At 37.7% G+C, this 13,987-nt stretch overlaps 1 protein-coding gene across 4 annotated transcripts in view; it reads right to left on the bottom strand.

The window, feature by feature from the left end:
- The window catches only part of LOC135212444 (putative glycerol kinase 5), a 137,441-nt gene that overhangs the window by 352 nt on the left and 123,102 nt on the right, over window positions 1-13,987 (bottom strand). For 3 of the 4 annotated variants that reach the window (XM_064245814.1, XM_064245815.1, XM_064245817.1), the window contains exons 11-12: window positions 6,962-7,095; window positions 6,582-6,626 (exon numbers count right to left, since the gene is read on the bottom strand). In XM_064245814.1, the coding sequence (XP_064101884.1) occupies window positions 6,582-6,626; window positions 6,962-7,095 (179 nt within the window). Of the gene's footprint in view, window positions 1-3,398; window positions 6,627-6,961; window positions 7,096-13,987 lie in introns of those variants that run through there. The other variant, XM_064245818.1, reaches the window with a different exon arrangement.

Genomic DNA, 13,987 nt, shown 5'->3' with positions numbered 1-13,987 from the left:
CATAATTATCATTTGTAACCAGTGAATTCATATTTAAATGTTTTTATATTGATCATAATATATTAGCACTGTTATAATGTTATTCATCAACTCTTACATTGACCGTTGGCTCAATTTCGTCAACATTGCGCAAAGTGTAAATAGTGTTCGCCTACGTCTTCTACAGAACGGTCCAAAAATTCATAAACAAAAAATTACATTTAAGTTGAATATCTGATTCCAAAACCAACCCAATAATATCAGCTGAATAGAGCAATTTTAATAACTGGTTTCAGAATAAATGGACAAATAATCGGAGATTAGAGAGTTATAATTCGAAGTATTTTTTTTAAATTACTAAATGCGTTGCACATGAAAACCCCATTATAAACAAATTATCAGCTCATTCATATTTATCAAATTGTAATTACATCCTAGGTTATTAAAACAATAACTAATAAATTACAGTAGGGGATATATACAACCAAGTTTTGCATTGCTTTTCTTTTGTCTTCTGCATCAATTCTTATTATACCAAACTAGTAGATACATATTACATAGTAAAATCTATGTAAAATGTTTATTCTCACTGACAAGTATGTAGTTTAAATAAATTTGCAGCAAAACTAAAATTCTAAATATATAGGTCAGTAGGCATAGCGGGACCCGTTGTATTCCATGGGTCATTCAGCCTCCTTAGCAACTGACAGTAATTGCATTATTTTTTCTTCCTGAATTACAAAGAAATGAAAAGGAAGTCAGTGGGCAGGCAGTTCTCTGCAGAACCTCTTGTCCTGCTCCAAGACCAAAGAGCAACTTGCAAGGCTCCTTGCCAAAGGACTACTGTGGACTTTAAAAGGATGGATCCAAGACTTATTGTCTCATATGACACCAGCGTTAGAATCAGCACAGCACATAGTCCTCAAGACTATGTTGACTCACAGATCTTCCTTCATGTTCTTCACGGCATCAAGAACTATGCAAGCATTGTTTCCTCTCCAGTCACAGATGTGTTGGTCCTCCTCATTGATCCCTTAGCACATGGACGTTTGGGACCTTCAAACACCTTGGGAGTTCCATACAGGAAGGTGGAACAAGTTCAGAATGATTTATGTAATTGAGAGAGCGAGCTGCATTGGTACTCCTGAGTATCAAAGTCCAATGGGGTACGACACAATTTTACTGGAGCCGACTGGATATTTCAAATAAGAGTCACACTGATCCAATAACTGGTGCCTTTCAAAGATATGGAGATTGCTCCCTCTCATCGGCAGAACTAATGAAGGGAGAACTACTTGCAGAATTGCCAGGTTCACTCTACCAACTTTCAAGTGGTACTACAGCTCTTCGTTGCAAGTGTCAAACTCTGTTGCACTATTAATGTAATTAGACTCATTTCACTTACTGTTTGGAAGAGAGTTCGATAAAAATAAATTTAAGTTTAAGGTTGACACTGTGCTTGAATAAGGGTCGACGTACCTGTAGTAAAAAAAATTTAAAAAAAGGGACAACTCTTCCTCCATAAGATGTACCTAATCTTCAGAACAATGCAACATAATAAATCTGACCTTGATCTGTATTGATTGTAATTAGCAGTGAAAGTTGATCAAGCTTTCAGTATTTATTAAAGAATGACCGTTAAAAAGGGAAAGGTTTCTCAAGTTATCATTGATATAAAAATAGAAGTAATTTTTCTAGGTGTAATGAAAATGGGGGAATCAATAGTGTTAAATAATAAGATGCACTATAGTAGATTCACATCACCCATGCATCTGATGTCTAGGCCCGTCCCTTATGACACTCCTGATTGGCTGTTGATAAGCCAATCACAGGGCTGGAAACTCTCAGTCTCTCGAGACAGTTCACATAGGCAGGATGTATGTTCTACATCTCCTGAGGGATACTTTTGAAAGACGTATCCTTCTGGAGATGTGGAACATAAATCCTGTCTTAGTGAACTCTCTTGAGAGACTGAGAGTTTCCAGCTCTGTGATTGGCTTATCAACAGCCCATGAGGAGCATCGTAAGGGACTGGCCTAGACATCAGGTGCACAGTTTTTGTGAATCTACTTAGTAGCCTGTTTACAGAGTAAAACATTCTCATCAATGAACCAAACAAAAACTTCTTTCAGTTTTCTTCTGAAGATTGAAAAAGAAACCCACAAAATCACTTTGTAACTTGTTTACTTTTAAGTATTTACATTTAGTTTAACTCCACACTCGAGTACTTTCAGGCCCTATCTGTGGCCCATTTTCAAGAGATGTTTGGGATGTTAGCCTGGGTCAAGGCCCAGGCTAACATCCCAAACATCTCTTGAGAATGGGCCACAGACAGGGCCTGAAAGTACTCGAGTGTGGAGTAAAACTAAATGTAAATACTTAGAAGTAAAAAAGTTACAAAGGGATTTTGTGGGTTTCTTTTTCAATTCTCATCAATAATGTAATTGTTGTTGGGGTTCAGTCATTATGATCCATAATTAAAGTTTCCCTTGAGCTATACTCAGCACTTATTTGTGAAGTATAGTATTTTCATTTTAGTGACTGAAAGGACATGTACCTATATCTTGTCTGTGTTGCTCTCCAAGCAAAGAGTAAAGTAGGTTTATTTTTTTTATTTTTTGTAGGTGATGCATCCCTAGAATTGAACTGAATATAGTATTTAGGGCAAAGGCCAAGCACTGGGACCTTTGAGGTTATTCAGTGCTGAAATTGAGAGTAAAAGGTTTGAAAGGTGTAACGGGAGGAAAACCTCACAGTTGCACTATAAATCAAGTGTTAGGAGAGGGTGGAAAGTACGATAGGAGAAAGAGAATATGAAAAGAAGTACAGTAAAAGTAATGAGTGGTAGCAGCTAGGTGTTGCTATGACCCTGAAGTAATGCCTACAGTGCACCACATGAGGGAGCACTGATGGCACTACTACCCCTAAGGGAATGCATTCCTACAATCATTGTTTGCAAGTTATTTGTTGTCAAGTATTTTGTGTAGAACATAGAAAAAAAGGCAATTTTAATTCAACTAAAAATTAGATTTTCACTGTACAAATAATGAAGTTTCCAAAACAAATTGGTGTTAAATGTATCTATTTGTTAATTATCTATTTGTTAAGAAAGCAGTGATGATGGTTAATTGAAAATGTAATGATAATAAACAGACCTTAAGTACAGGTCTCATTCACTCATAGAATCCCAGGCATTTAACTGAACAGTTCATGCAATTAGAAGGTTACTGTTTTTTTTAATGTAAGTGTTTAGTAATAGAGGGTGGTTGGGGAACAAAGTGAGGATGTGTATGGGAGTGTGAACTCTTGGCAGCCCAGATGAGACACCATTCTAAGACCACGATAGGCTGTTACATGCAACCCCTCATTAATCACTGGTTTCTTGGGATATTTGGATGTTAATAGAAATTAATTAAAAACTCTGATAAATCCATTTATTTGTTATGTACTTCACACCATATTTTAACATTAACATTCATCAGTGTTACAGTCTGCTAGATGCAGTTTTTTATACAGTAAAAAAATAATCTCAATTTTAACTTTAAAAGTGAGTAACCTCTGCAAAAACTTGCACCTGTAGTTAATATTGTAAGCAATCTACCACCATGCAAAATGAAAATGATAGAATCTTTGAATTTGAGAATCTGCAATACTACCTCTTCACAGAAGCAAAACTTTCCAGTTTGAAAATTGTGCTGAAACTTAGCATAGTTAGTTATCACAGTAAGTTGAATGCTTTTCATTAGCAATATATTGTATAAGAACTTCAGTTGTTTCTGTATTTCCAAATGAATAAACAGCAGAATTTAATTTTCTTATTTCAAACAAATACAAAACACTACTTCTTAGCTTGATTGCCAGCTGGAGACTGTTTTTAATTATCCTTTGCCAATGGCTCTTTTCACTTGTTTTGGGTCTGACCCTTTATTCAATTACAAACCATTAAGTAAGTCTAAGCTTTGGGTTCAAGAGTGAGGACAAGTAGTACATACTTAACATGATCCTATTGGAGTAAGTGGCATTCCCTATAAGCATGTTCAAACTCCTACACCCATTCAGTCTCCCTTTTTAGTGTGAATGCAACAGAACTATATATTCTGTATTCAATGCCATTGGCACTATAAACTGTGTTTGAAGAGTTCTGAAGTAATACACAGAAAACAAACTTGACAAATTTAAGACAGAAGTTAATATAAAGAAGATCTGAAGAGTTAACGCGTAAGCAGTAGCAGCTAGGATTAGCCTCGTGCCTATATACTGTAACGTCTTGAAATACGTATTGGAAAGGGAAGGTGGTTGGGTTTTATTGATGTAGCCAGGGAGAGTGAGCTAATTAAGCTGACTTTGAGGACTTCAGATGTTGAAAGAAAAGTGGGAAGACTTGTGAGACACTGGAAGACTTAGAAAAAGGTTGGAAACTGTCCATATTATCTTCCTGGCAAATTTGCCAAAAAGGGAACACAATTTGAGAAAATTGATCAAGTACTGGAGAAAACCTTGGAAGAGGCTGACATAATTGTAACGATAAAGTGGAAGACTTGTTAGTGGAAGATATCTGGCAGCCTTGTCAAAAAGCCTCTATTGGAAGGTAGACTGGATAACTCTTAAGCATATATGCATAAGGTCTCTTTTTAAGCATATGCACATGGATATGGTCCTACATTTCGACAGCTTTGACTGATCTTACAATCAACAAAAGACTGTGCATGTGGGAGGCACCAAGATTTTTATACAATTCTTCACATTCCATAAAAAAAATTTTGTTTTTGGAATCGACGACTCCTTACACAATACATACTGATACAATTCTTATGGACAGAATCAACAGACTGTATACCCAAAATGACTCAAAAGGAAAGTTCACCCGCAAAGAATGACACGTTATAAAAGGTGATAAATATGAGTGAACAGAAAAATCTGATATGCTTGAATTCATGAGATGTCAGGAGACAGCTGGAATGAATTTGCTCCTTACTTGAACATTTGGAGATCAGAAGATTCCCCTTCTGCATTGGGCTAATCTACATTTTAAATGTAGCCAAGATAAAACTCCAGGCAAACTGAGTAGTATTAAACGTACTAAAAAATAACACGCTGATACTTAGCGTTGTGAGCAAAAACAGCAAAGTCAGGTAAAGAAGAGTGTTAAGGTTGTCTGTCATATCAGAACATTTCATGCAACTAACATAATGAACTCACATTCTGTCTATGCCACAAGTCAACATTAAGAGTTGGCAATTTAATTTGACTGACAACATAACTCTGTCCAAGAGTCTGAAATGAAAGTCAGTACCCAAAGACCACACAGGACTTCAGTACTCCAAGCAAGGAAGAAGAAAAGTTCAACCAAGGTGATATAATAGTATCATCATGAAACATTAAAAAACATTTCTGCAAAATACCAACTTTTGGAAAAAGAGGAAGCAATATCCAGTATTTGTACAAAAACAATCATAGTGATACAGAAAAATATAAATTCTGGTGGGATGACAGCAAGACACATCAAAATGAAATAGATATACTATTAAAAAATGAAATGGCAGCTGGGTTAGAGGTGTCATGTAAATAATTAGCAGAGGAATTCGAACTAAGAAATTAAACCTCTTCTTTCATGAATAATTCCATCTTTTGGGTAACTTTAGTACAGCAAGCGATATGCACAGTATAGGAGTGTGAGCTCTGGCATGTTTTACACTAAAGCCTTGACATGGGGCTAGTTTAGTAACTGCTGCAAATTAACTTACCCAGCAAGTAAGTGTTGACACTAGGATAGTTTTCATTGACATTGGGTAAGTAGAAGAGTAGTTCACAGGTTGCTAGCACTAGCAGCTGCTAAACTAGCCGTGTCAACAAGGCTTAAGCAACGATTTTTATGAATAGATAGAAAGAAGCCAACATATTAATTGTATTAACTCACTATCATGCTGAGAAAAAGTTAAGAGTAATGCAACCATGTAACAGAAAATAAAAATGATTTCACAGAACAAGAGCAGGTCTTTGCCTAGCAGATAGGATCAAAGATTCATGATAAGAAGGTATGTGATAGATGCAATAGTTTAACCCTTACGGCAGGCATCTCCTTACATATTTTTCTAAGAACAGATACAGACACCAAAACAAGGCATAAGGCAATGATTTTTATAAATACACATTATATATTTCATTCCTCACTGTTTGGTTAGAAACCAGGAAATTCCTAAATTAGGCATAGTACATACTGAAATAACAAAAATGGCTGCCTCAAACAGTTCTCAGTATCTTCTATTTATCTGAATAAATGTAACCTCTAAACAGTGGAGGGTTCTTATTGTACAAATGCTATTGCTACCAATGTTATAATTATGAAAATATAACAACATAAACTTCAACAATATTTTTCAATAGCAATGGGAGTATTTACAGAATACTGTACAGTAGTTCAGGAAAGACAGAGATGAACACTTTGAGGTCGTATCTTTCTATAAAAGTATAAAAAATCAATTAACCAGAACACCAAGAATTATTTCAAAGCCACTTAGTAAATCGTTTGAGGGCCCTTTCCCATTCCTTCATTTCAGCCAACAGTTTTGGTCTGAGTTCCATATCAGGGTTGAAAATCTTACCTACTTTGAATGCTGGTACCAACTGAGATCTTGATTGCCATATTCCTGTTGAGAAAAAAAAGAGATCAATATTTACATTACTGAATAATTTTACTTCAAATCAAAACACTTTACACTCACTCCATGGACTCGAAGTATCTCTGTTGAATCTCATACCTCACTGTGACCTGTGGCTGCTCACATCAACACCAGGTCATTTAAATTCTACTCTGAAGTTGAAATACGAATAAAAAATATTCAATAATACATTTATATATAGTAAATCATGAACAGTTTCTGTCTTTTTAAAACAGAAGTGATTTAATCTTGGTATGGTGACTGAGGAAGATATCTTTGGTAGTTTAAAACAATATAGAACAATTCAAAGTTATTAACAATACCTGCACCAATACCAGCTAAAAATGCACAACCTAGAGCTGAAGAATCTATGTTACAGGGTCTTTCAACAGTCTTTCCTGTCAGAGTAGCAATCATCTGCATCATAAAGTCATTCTGAGATACTCCTCCATCAACTCTGAAAGAAAGTATTACAAAATGAATTTCGTATATTCTATCAAAACAAATTTCATAAAATTCAGTAACACATGGCAAATAGGATCAGGATGAACTATGACATGAACAAAATGTTTATCCTCTGTGAGGTAAAAAAAAAAAATAAAATAGACACCAGGGGGTACCAGGCAATAATATGGTAAAAGTAGGACAATAATGGATGACACTTTTATAGCCAAGGGCAATATATATATATATATATATATATATATATAGATATATATTTTAATATATGTGTATGTATATGTATGTATATGTATGTAGTATGTATGCTAATTTTATGTCTGTATGGATGGTAATGTAATGTTATGTATTTATTTATGTTGTATGTATGTATGTATGTATGTATGTATGTAGTATGTATGTATGTATATATATATATATATATATATATATATATATAATATATATATATATATATATATATATATATATAAATATCGAGCTACAATGTCCTTTAATATCTAATTCGCTCTACCTCGGAATTAATATATTTTCATATGCTTACCGAAGGGGAATTTTTTTCTCGATAATAGATTTGCCTGGACCAGGGCGCGAACCTATGGATCCTTTCAAACCCAGGAACGTCAGTGAAGCGTTACCTGGTTTGAAAGGATCCCATAGGTTCGCGCCCTGGTCCAGGCAAATCTATTATCGAGAAAAAATTCCCCTTCGGTTAAGCATATATGAAAATATATTAATTCCGAGGTAGAGCGAATTAGATATTAAAAGGGGGGGACATTGTAGCTCGATATTTGTATATGAATCACGGAAATGTGATATGACTTATATATATATAATTTATATATTATATTAATATTAATAATAATAAATAATCTTATATTATATTATATATATATTATATATATTATAATAATATATAATATAATATATTATATATATAATTATATAATATAATATAATATATATATACATATATATATATATATATAGGATATATATATATATATATATATACTATATATATATATATATATATATATAGTATATATAGTATGTATATAGTATGTATGCATATATATATATATACAGGCGGTCCCTGGGTTACGACGGTTCCGGCTTACGACGTTCCGAGGTTACGACTATTTGAGTCAGTTTTGGGTTGGGAATCCGTGTGGGATGGAGATTCAACTATAGTAGAAGAGGAAACCAATTGCTCTTCAGCCAGTTGGGTGCTAACAATGCTACCTGTCCTGTGAAAGATCTGAGTTTGTGCAGAACTTTCATCAAAAGGTTTATTGGTGGAAATAGGTAAATCTTCTGCCAATTGTTCCAGTCTATGGATATCGCATCTGTGGCGTGAGCTAGAGGATCCAGATTGGGAGCCACATAACACGGAAGTTTGTGATTGGACTCCGTGGCGAACAGGTCTACCTGAAGGCCCAGGATTTGTTGGCAAATCCAATGGAATGATTTTGTGTCCAAGGACCACTCCGACTCTAGCAGAGTTGTTCTGGATAAAGAGTCTGCAATGACATTCCGTACTCCTGCCAGGTGAGTAGCTGACAGGTGCCAATGATTTTTTGTTGCTAACGAAAATATCGCAATCATTACATGATTTATTTTGCTCGACTTGGAGCCCCCTCTGTTTATGCAATGAACTATCACTGCGACGTCCGAGACTAGTCTTACATGAATGTTCTTGACTGGAGCTAGTCGTTTCAAGGTCAGAAAAATGGATATTGCCTCTAGGACGTTGATGTGGAACTGGCGGAATGTTTTCGACCACGTTCCTTGAACCTTCTTGTACTGGGAGTAGCCCCCTTAACCGCTCAGAAAGGCGTCTGTGTGAACTATCAGAGACAGCGGGGGAAATTGTAGTGGTACTGATTTGGAGAGACTCCGGACTTCTGTCCATGGACAGAGTCTTTTCTTTAATATCGGCAGAATCAAGGAGATTTTGTCTCTGAACTTGTTGTTGGCTCTTTTCTGCCAGACCCGATTGATATCCTTCAGTCTGGCTTTCAACAGAACATCTGTTATTGAGGCAAACTGAAGAGAACCTAGAATTCTCTCTTGGGTACGACGAGAAGCCCGTTTGTTCTTGAGGAATTGTCTCGTAGTTTTCGCTATCTCTCTGCGCTTTTTTGGTGGGATAGATAGTTTGTGTGTGGTTAGGTCCCATTGAATTCCCAACCATTGAAAGCGAGACGCTGGAATGAGGCGGGACTTTTCCTTGTTTATCTGGAAACCCAGATATTCTAGGAATTTTATTACTTTGGCTGTTGCCTTGCAACATTCCTCGTCGTTGGTTGCGCAAATGAGCCAGTTGTCTAGGTAAGCTACTAACATTACCCCTTGAACTACTGTCTCTCCTAGTTTGGTGAATATTCTGGGCGCTATGTTGAGCCCGAATGGCATGACTCTGAACGAGTAAGCTTGTTTTCCTAGTTAGAAGCCTAGGTATGGAGAGAAGTTTCTTGCTATCGGTACATGATAGTAAGCGTCTGTAAGATCGATTGAGGTGGTGACGACCCCACGGGGAGGTAAGGTCCGCACCTGCGAGACGGTCAGCATGCGGAACTTGTCGCATTGAATGTAAGAGTTGAGACGGGACAGGTCCAGAATCACTCTTCGTTTGTCCAAGTCCTTCTTCGGTACACTGAACAGACGTCCTTGAAATTTCAGGCGACTGACTTTCTTTATTGCCTTCTTTTGAAGAAGATCTTTGGCATAGTCTAGCAGGTCTGTCGTTGGAGTATGGTGAAAACTGTCTGGTGGAGGAGGCCCTTTCTTCCATTTCCACCCCAGACCTTTCGATACAATACTGTAGGCCCATGGACTGAAGGTCCAATGGTCCTGGGAGAGAAACAGTCTCCCACCCACCTGCAGAGTCTCACTGACTGGTTGAGGTCTTACTTCCTCTGCCTCCTCTGAAGCCTCTGCCTCTACAGCCAGCTCTCTGTCAGAAGGCACCTCTGGCTCTGCTACTCCTTGCATGCCTATTGAAGCCTTGAAACGCCCCTTGTGATTCAAAGGAGGCGTTGAAAGCTGGGGAAGTTACAAGGGCGGCCAAACTCGAAGGCTGTTGAGTCGGTTGACTCTGTAGCAGAACAAACTGTTGTTGTGGCTGTGCCTTGGATGTCGAAGGCTTGTTGATCTGGGAGACAGGAACTGCTTGCATTACTGGCTGAGGCTGAGAGGACTGGAAAGGCTGGAACTTCCTAGACCTCTTCCTACCTTTGGATTGTGGTCCGGGGGTCTCAAACTTCCTTTTGAAGGGAAGTCCCCAACGGACATGAAGGTTCTGGTTAGCTCTCGCCGCCTCGCTGAGGACGCTGTTAACCATGTCCTCAGGAAAGAGGTTGGCACCCCAGATCGACGCCTTTATGAGCCTGTTCGACTCATGCCTGATGGAAGCATTAGGAAAGACATGCTTCCTGCAGGCTCGTCTAGCCATTATAAAGTCATACAGGTCCGTTTGAAAAACCTGTAATAGTGACTTTGTCAGAACCCGGAACAGAGGCTCATCTGCAAAGACCGTAGCATTCAACTCTGCAGTGGTGACTGAGTTAATTGACCTGCTCAGCCTGCATCTTGCTTCGAATTCCGCCTTAACCATGGGGTCCGGAATTCTAGGCAAACGTTCACTGAATTGTGTGGAGGTACACTCCGGGTCGAGTTTGCCCACCGTGAACGTTGCCGGATTGATTGATTGATTGATTGTGAGTTATCTGGCGTCACAACTACCAGGGTCACCGACGCCGAATACTAAATGTGATCTTTTAACTTTTATAATATATTATATAACATTCAAAATAACTTTATCTTTATGAGAGATATATAAATTTTATTTAAAAAAAATAAATTAAATTTCTGATAAAAATATAAATAATATTCCGATAAAAAGAATTGTGATTGATCACATAACAGTAAAACTATTAAAAAGAAAAAAAAAAATGTATATACTAAGACAGCACAGCTGTCAGATATATTGAGAAGACCAGCTTCTTTGATAAAAAGAGATAACGTTATTAACACACATGCTTTCTCCCAACAGTTTTGGCATCCTATAGTTACCACCTGCTTCACTACTATAAGCTAAAAAATTATTCCTAAGTTCCACTAGACTGGGACACTCAACCAGCAAATGCCTAACAGTCAGTGGAACTAAGCAATCATCACAGAATGGCTCATTCTCCCCATCCATCAGATAGCCGTGAGTTAAACGCGTATGGCCAATACGCAATCTACACAATACAACCTCCCACTTCCTTGGTATTAGGTCATATTTCCAAGGGTGTGTCTGTCTAGTAATTTCTTTCATTTTGTTGGGGCCTACTCTGTCCCACTGAAGTGCCCATAAATACTGGACAGATTTCCATATATCAAAAAATGTATCACGATATGGAACAGGGCATTTTCTCGGTACTAAAGTTTGCGCTGCTGATTTGGCTAGCTTGTCTGCCTCTTCGTTTCCCGATACGTTCACATGGGCAGGAACCCAACAAAATGAAACAATGCTGCCTCTATTTTGGTGCAAGAAGATCCACTGCAAGATCTTCAACACCAAGGGATGATCAGTATTAAAGACTTCCAGGGACTGTAAGGCACTTTTGGAGTCACAAAATATTGTGTAGCTACACACTGGGAGTGTTACAATATGTTCCAGTGCTACTAGGATGCCATACAATTCAGCTGTAAAGTTTGAGGCAATAGAAGGAAGTGCACCTCTTCGGTTAAAAGATTGGCTATAAACTCCATATCCAACGCCGGCATTGGACTTGGAGCCATCAGTAAATATAAAACATGTATCAATATGCTCTGATACATGATCTAAAAATATTGCCCTTATTTCCTCATCAGATTTATTCCTCTTTGCTCCATTGAAGTACCTGCAGAATTTCACATCCGGTAACCTCCAGACAGGAGTACTGGGATACACAAAGGGAATAATGGATATTTGTTAATATTTGTATCCTCTAAAATTTGTTTTATTCTATAGCTAAAAGGAATGGGATACCTTGGATGACTTTCATAAAACCATTAAAAATATTTCTATTTGCCACAGCAAATGCCTGAGATTTGGGGAGTCTTTGCGCTCTAAACCAGTACCGAAGTAATGATGACTGGCGATAGAGTTCAAGAGGCATCTCTCCTGCATCAACTAGCAAACTAGATATTGGTGACGAACGGAAAGCGTCTGTGGCTATACGAATAGCTGAATGATGTACTGAAATCTAAAAGTTTTAAGTTAGATGAGGAAGCTGAAGAATATATTTCACAACCATATGACAGCTTTGACAAGATTAAAGATTTATGAAGCCTTAGTAAAAGATTTCTATCAGCTCCCCAACTGGTATGAGAAAGCACCTTCAAGATGTGTAAAGCTTCTAGGCTCTTTGCTTTTATATGTTTGATATGGGGGACCCAAGTCAATCTACTGTCAAAAACTAGGCCTAAGAAGTGTGCTTGTTCTACACATGGGATTCTACGGCCAGACAAATAGAGGTCTGGATCAGGATGCACTCCCTGATCCGACAGAAGTGGACAGCAGTAGTCTTGCTTACAGAGATTTTAAAACCCTGTTTCTCAGCCCAACTTACTATTTTATTTATTGTTAATTGTAGCTTTCTTTCTGCTACAGTCATCCGGGTGGCAGCAAAGGATATCGACAAATCATCCACAAACAGTGTCTTTAAAACCTCTCTTGGAATGACAGCTGCCAACACTGTTTATGGCTAGAGCAAAAAGTGTTACACTGAGAACACTGCCCTGGGGAAGGGGGAACCACCTTCTTCTTGGCACCTTTTCTCTGATAAAGTACTGCCAACTTTAACTTTAAAATACCTACGATGTAAAAAGGAATTTCACAAATAAAGGTAATTTACCCTCGTAGACCACTATTATGTATAGTCTTCAGAATCCCATGTCTCCAAGCAGTGTCATATGCCTTTTACTATATCAAAAAACACTGTCACATGATGTTGCTTGGAGGCAAAGGCTTCACAGACAGAGGTTTCAAGTTTGCAGTAAGATGTCCAGGGTAGAGTGCATTTTTTGAAAACCACACTGAGAAGGTGTTAGAATATTGTTGTGCTCTAGATACCACATTAGTCTTACATTTACCATTTTTTCCATCAATTTACACAAACAGCAAGTTAAAGCTAATGGGCGGTAACTTGCTGCACACAGGGGATCTTTTCCAGGCTTAAGGAACGGTAACATGGTGGCTAATTCCCATATGGTAGGGTAGCTGCTTTCATCCCATATTCTATTGATAATACTTATTATAAAAAGTTTTGTGTTTCTTCGAATGTGTTTAAACATTTCATAAGGAATCTCATCTGGACCAGGGGCAGTGTTCTTGCTCCTAGATAAAGCAGAGTCAAACCTCCCTTTCAGAAAAAGGGCATATTATATGATTCAGCTTTCTTTGCTGAAAAGTCAAGTACTGTTGTTCTTCCATCATTCTGAAATTATGTCCTGGGGAACTACTGATTTTCTCAGAGACTCGAGCGAAGTGTTCTGAAAATGTATACTAACTTTCTGTGGCATCAGTGCCATGAGTATTATTCACTTTAAGTACTGGAGGAGGATTGGGTGTAAATTTACCCTGAATTTTTCTTATTTTCTTTTCTTCCAAATGCTACAGACTGGTGTTCTGCTGTTAATAGAGGATACATATTCGGCCCATGCTTGTCTTTCTGGCAGCTTTCATAGCTTTTCGAAATCGTGCCCTACACTGTTTGTAAATTATGACATTGTCCAAGGTGCGATGTCTACGGCACCTGGTCAATGATGACCTTGTAGCTCGGTGTAACAGCCTTAGGTCTTCTGACCACCCATGGTATCTGGCCGTCTCCTGAATAGTCCCTTAGTTTGAGGAATTG

The sequence above is a fragment of the Macrobrachium nipponense genome, chromosome 41, assembly GCF_015104395.2.
Source record: "Macrobrachium nipponense isolate FS-2020 chromosome 41, ASM1510439v2, whole genome shotgun sequence".
Lineage (NCBI taxonomy): Eukaryota > Metazoa > Arthropoda > Malacostraca > Decapoda > Palaemonidae > Macrobrachium > Macrobrachium nipponense.
Note: the sequence above shows the minus strand (reverse complement) of the source record. Positions and strands in the feature narration are given on the sequence as shown.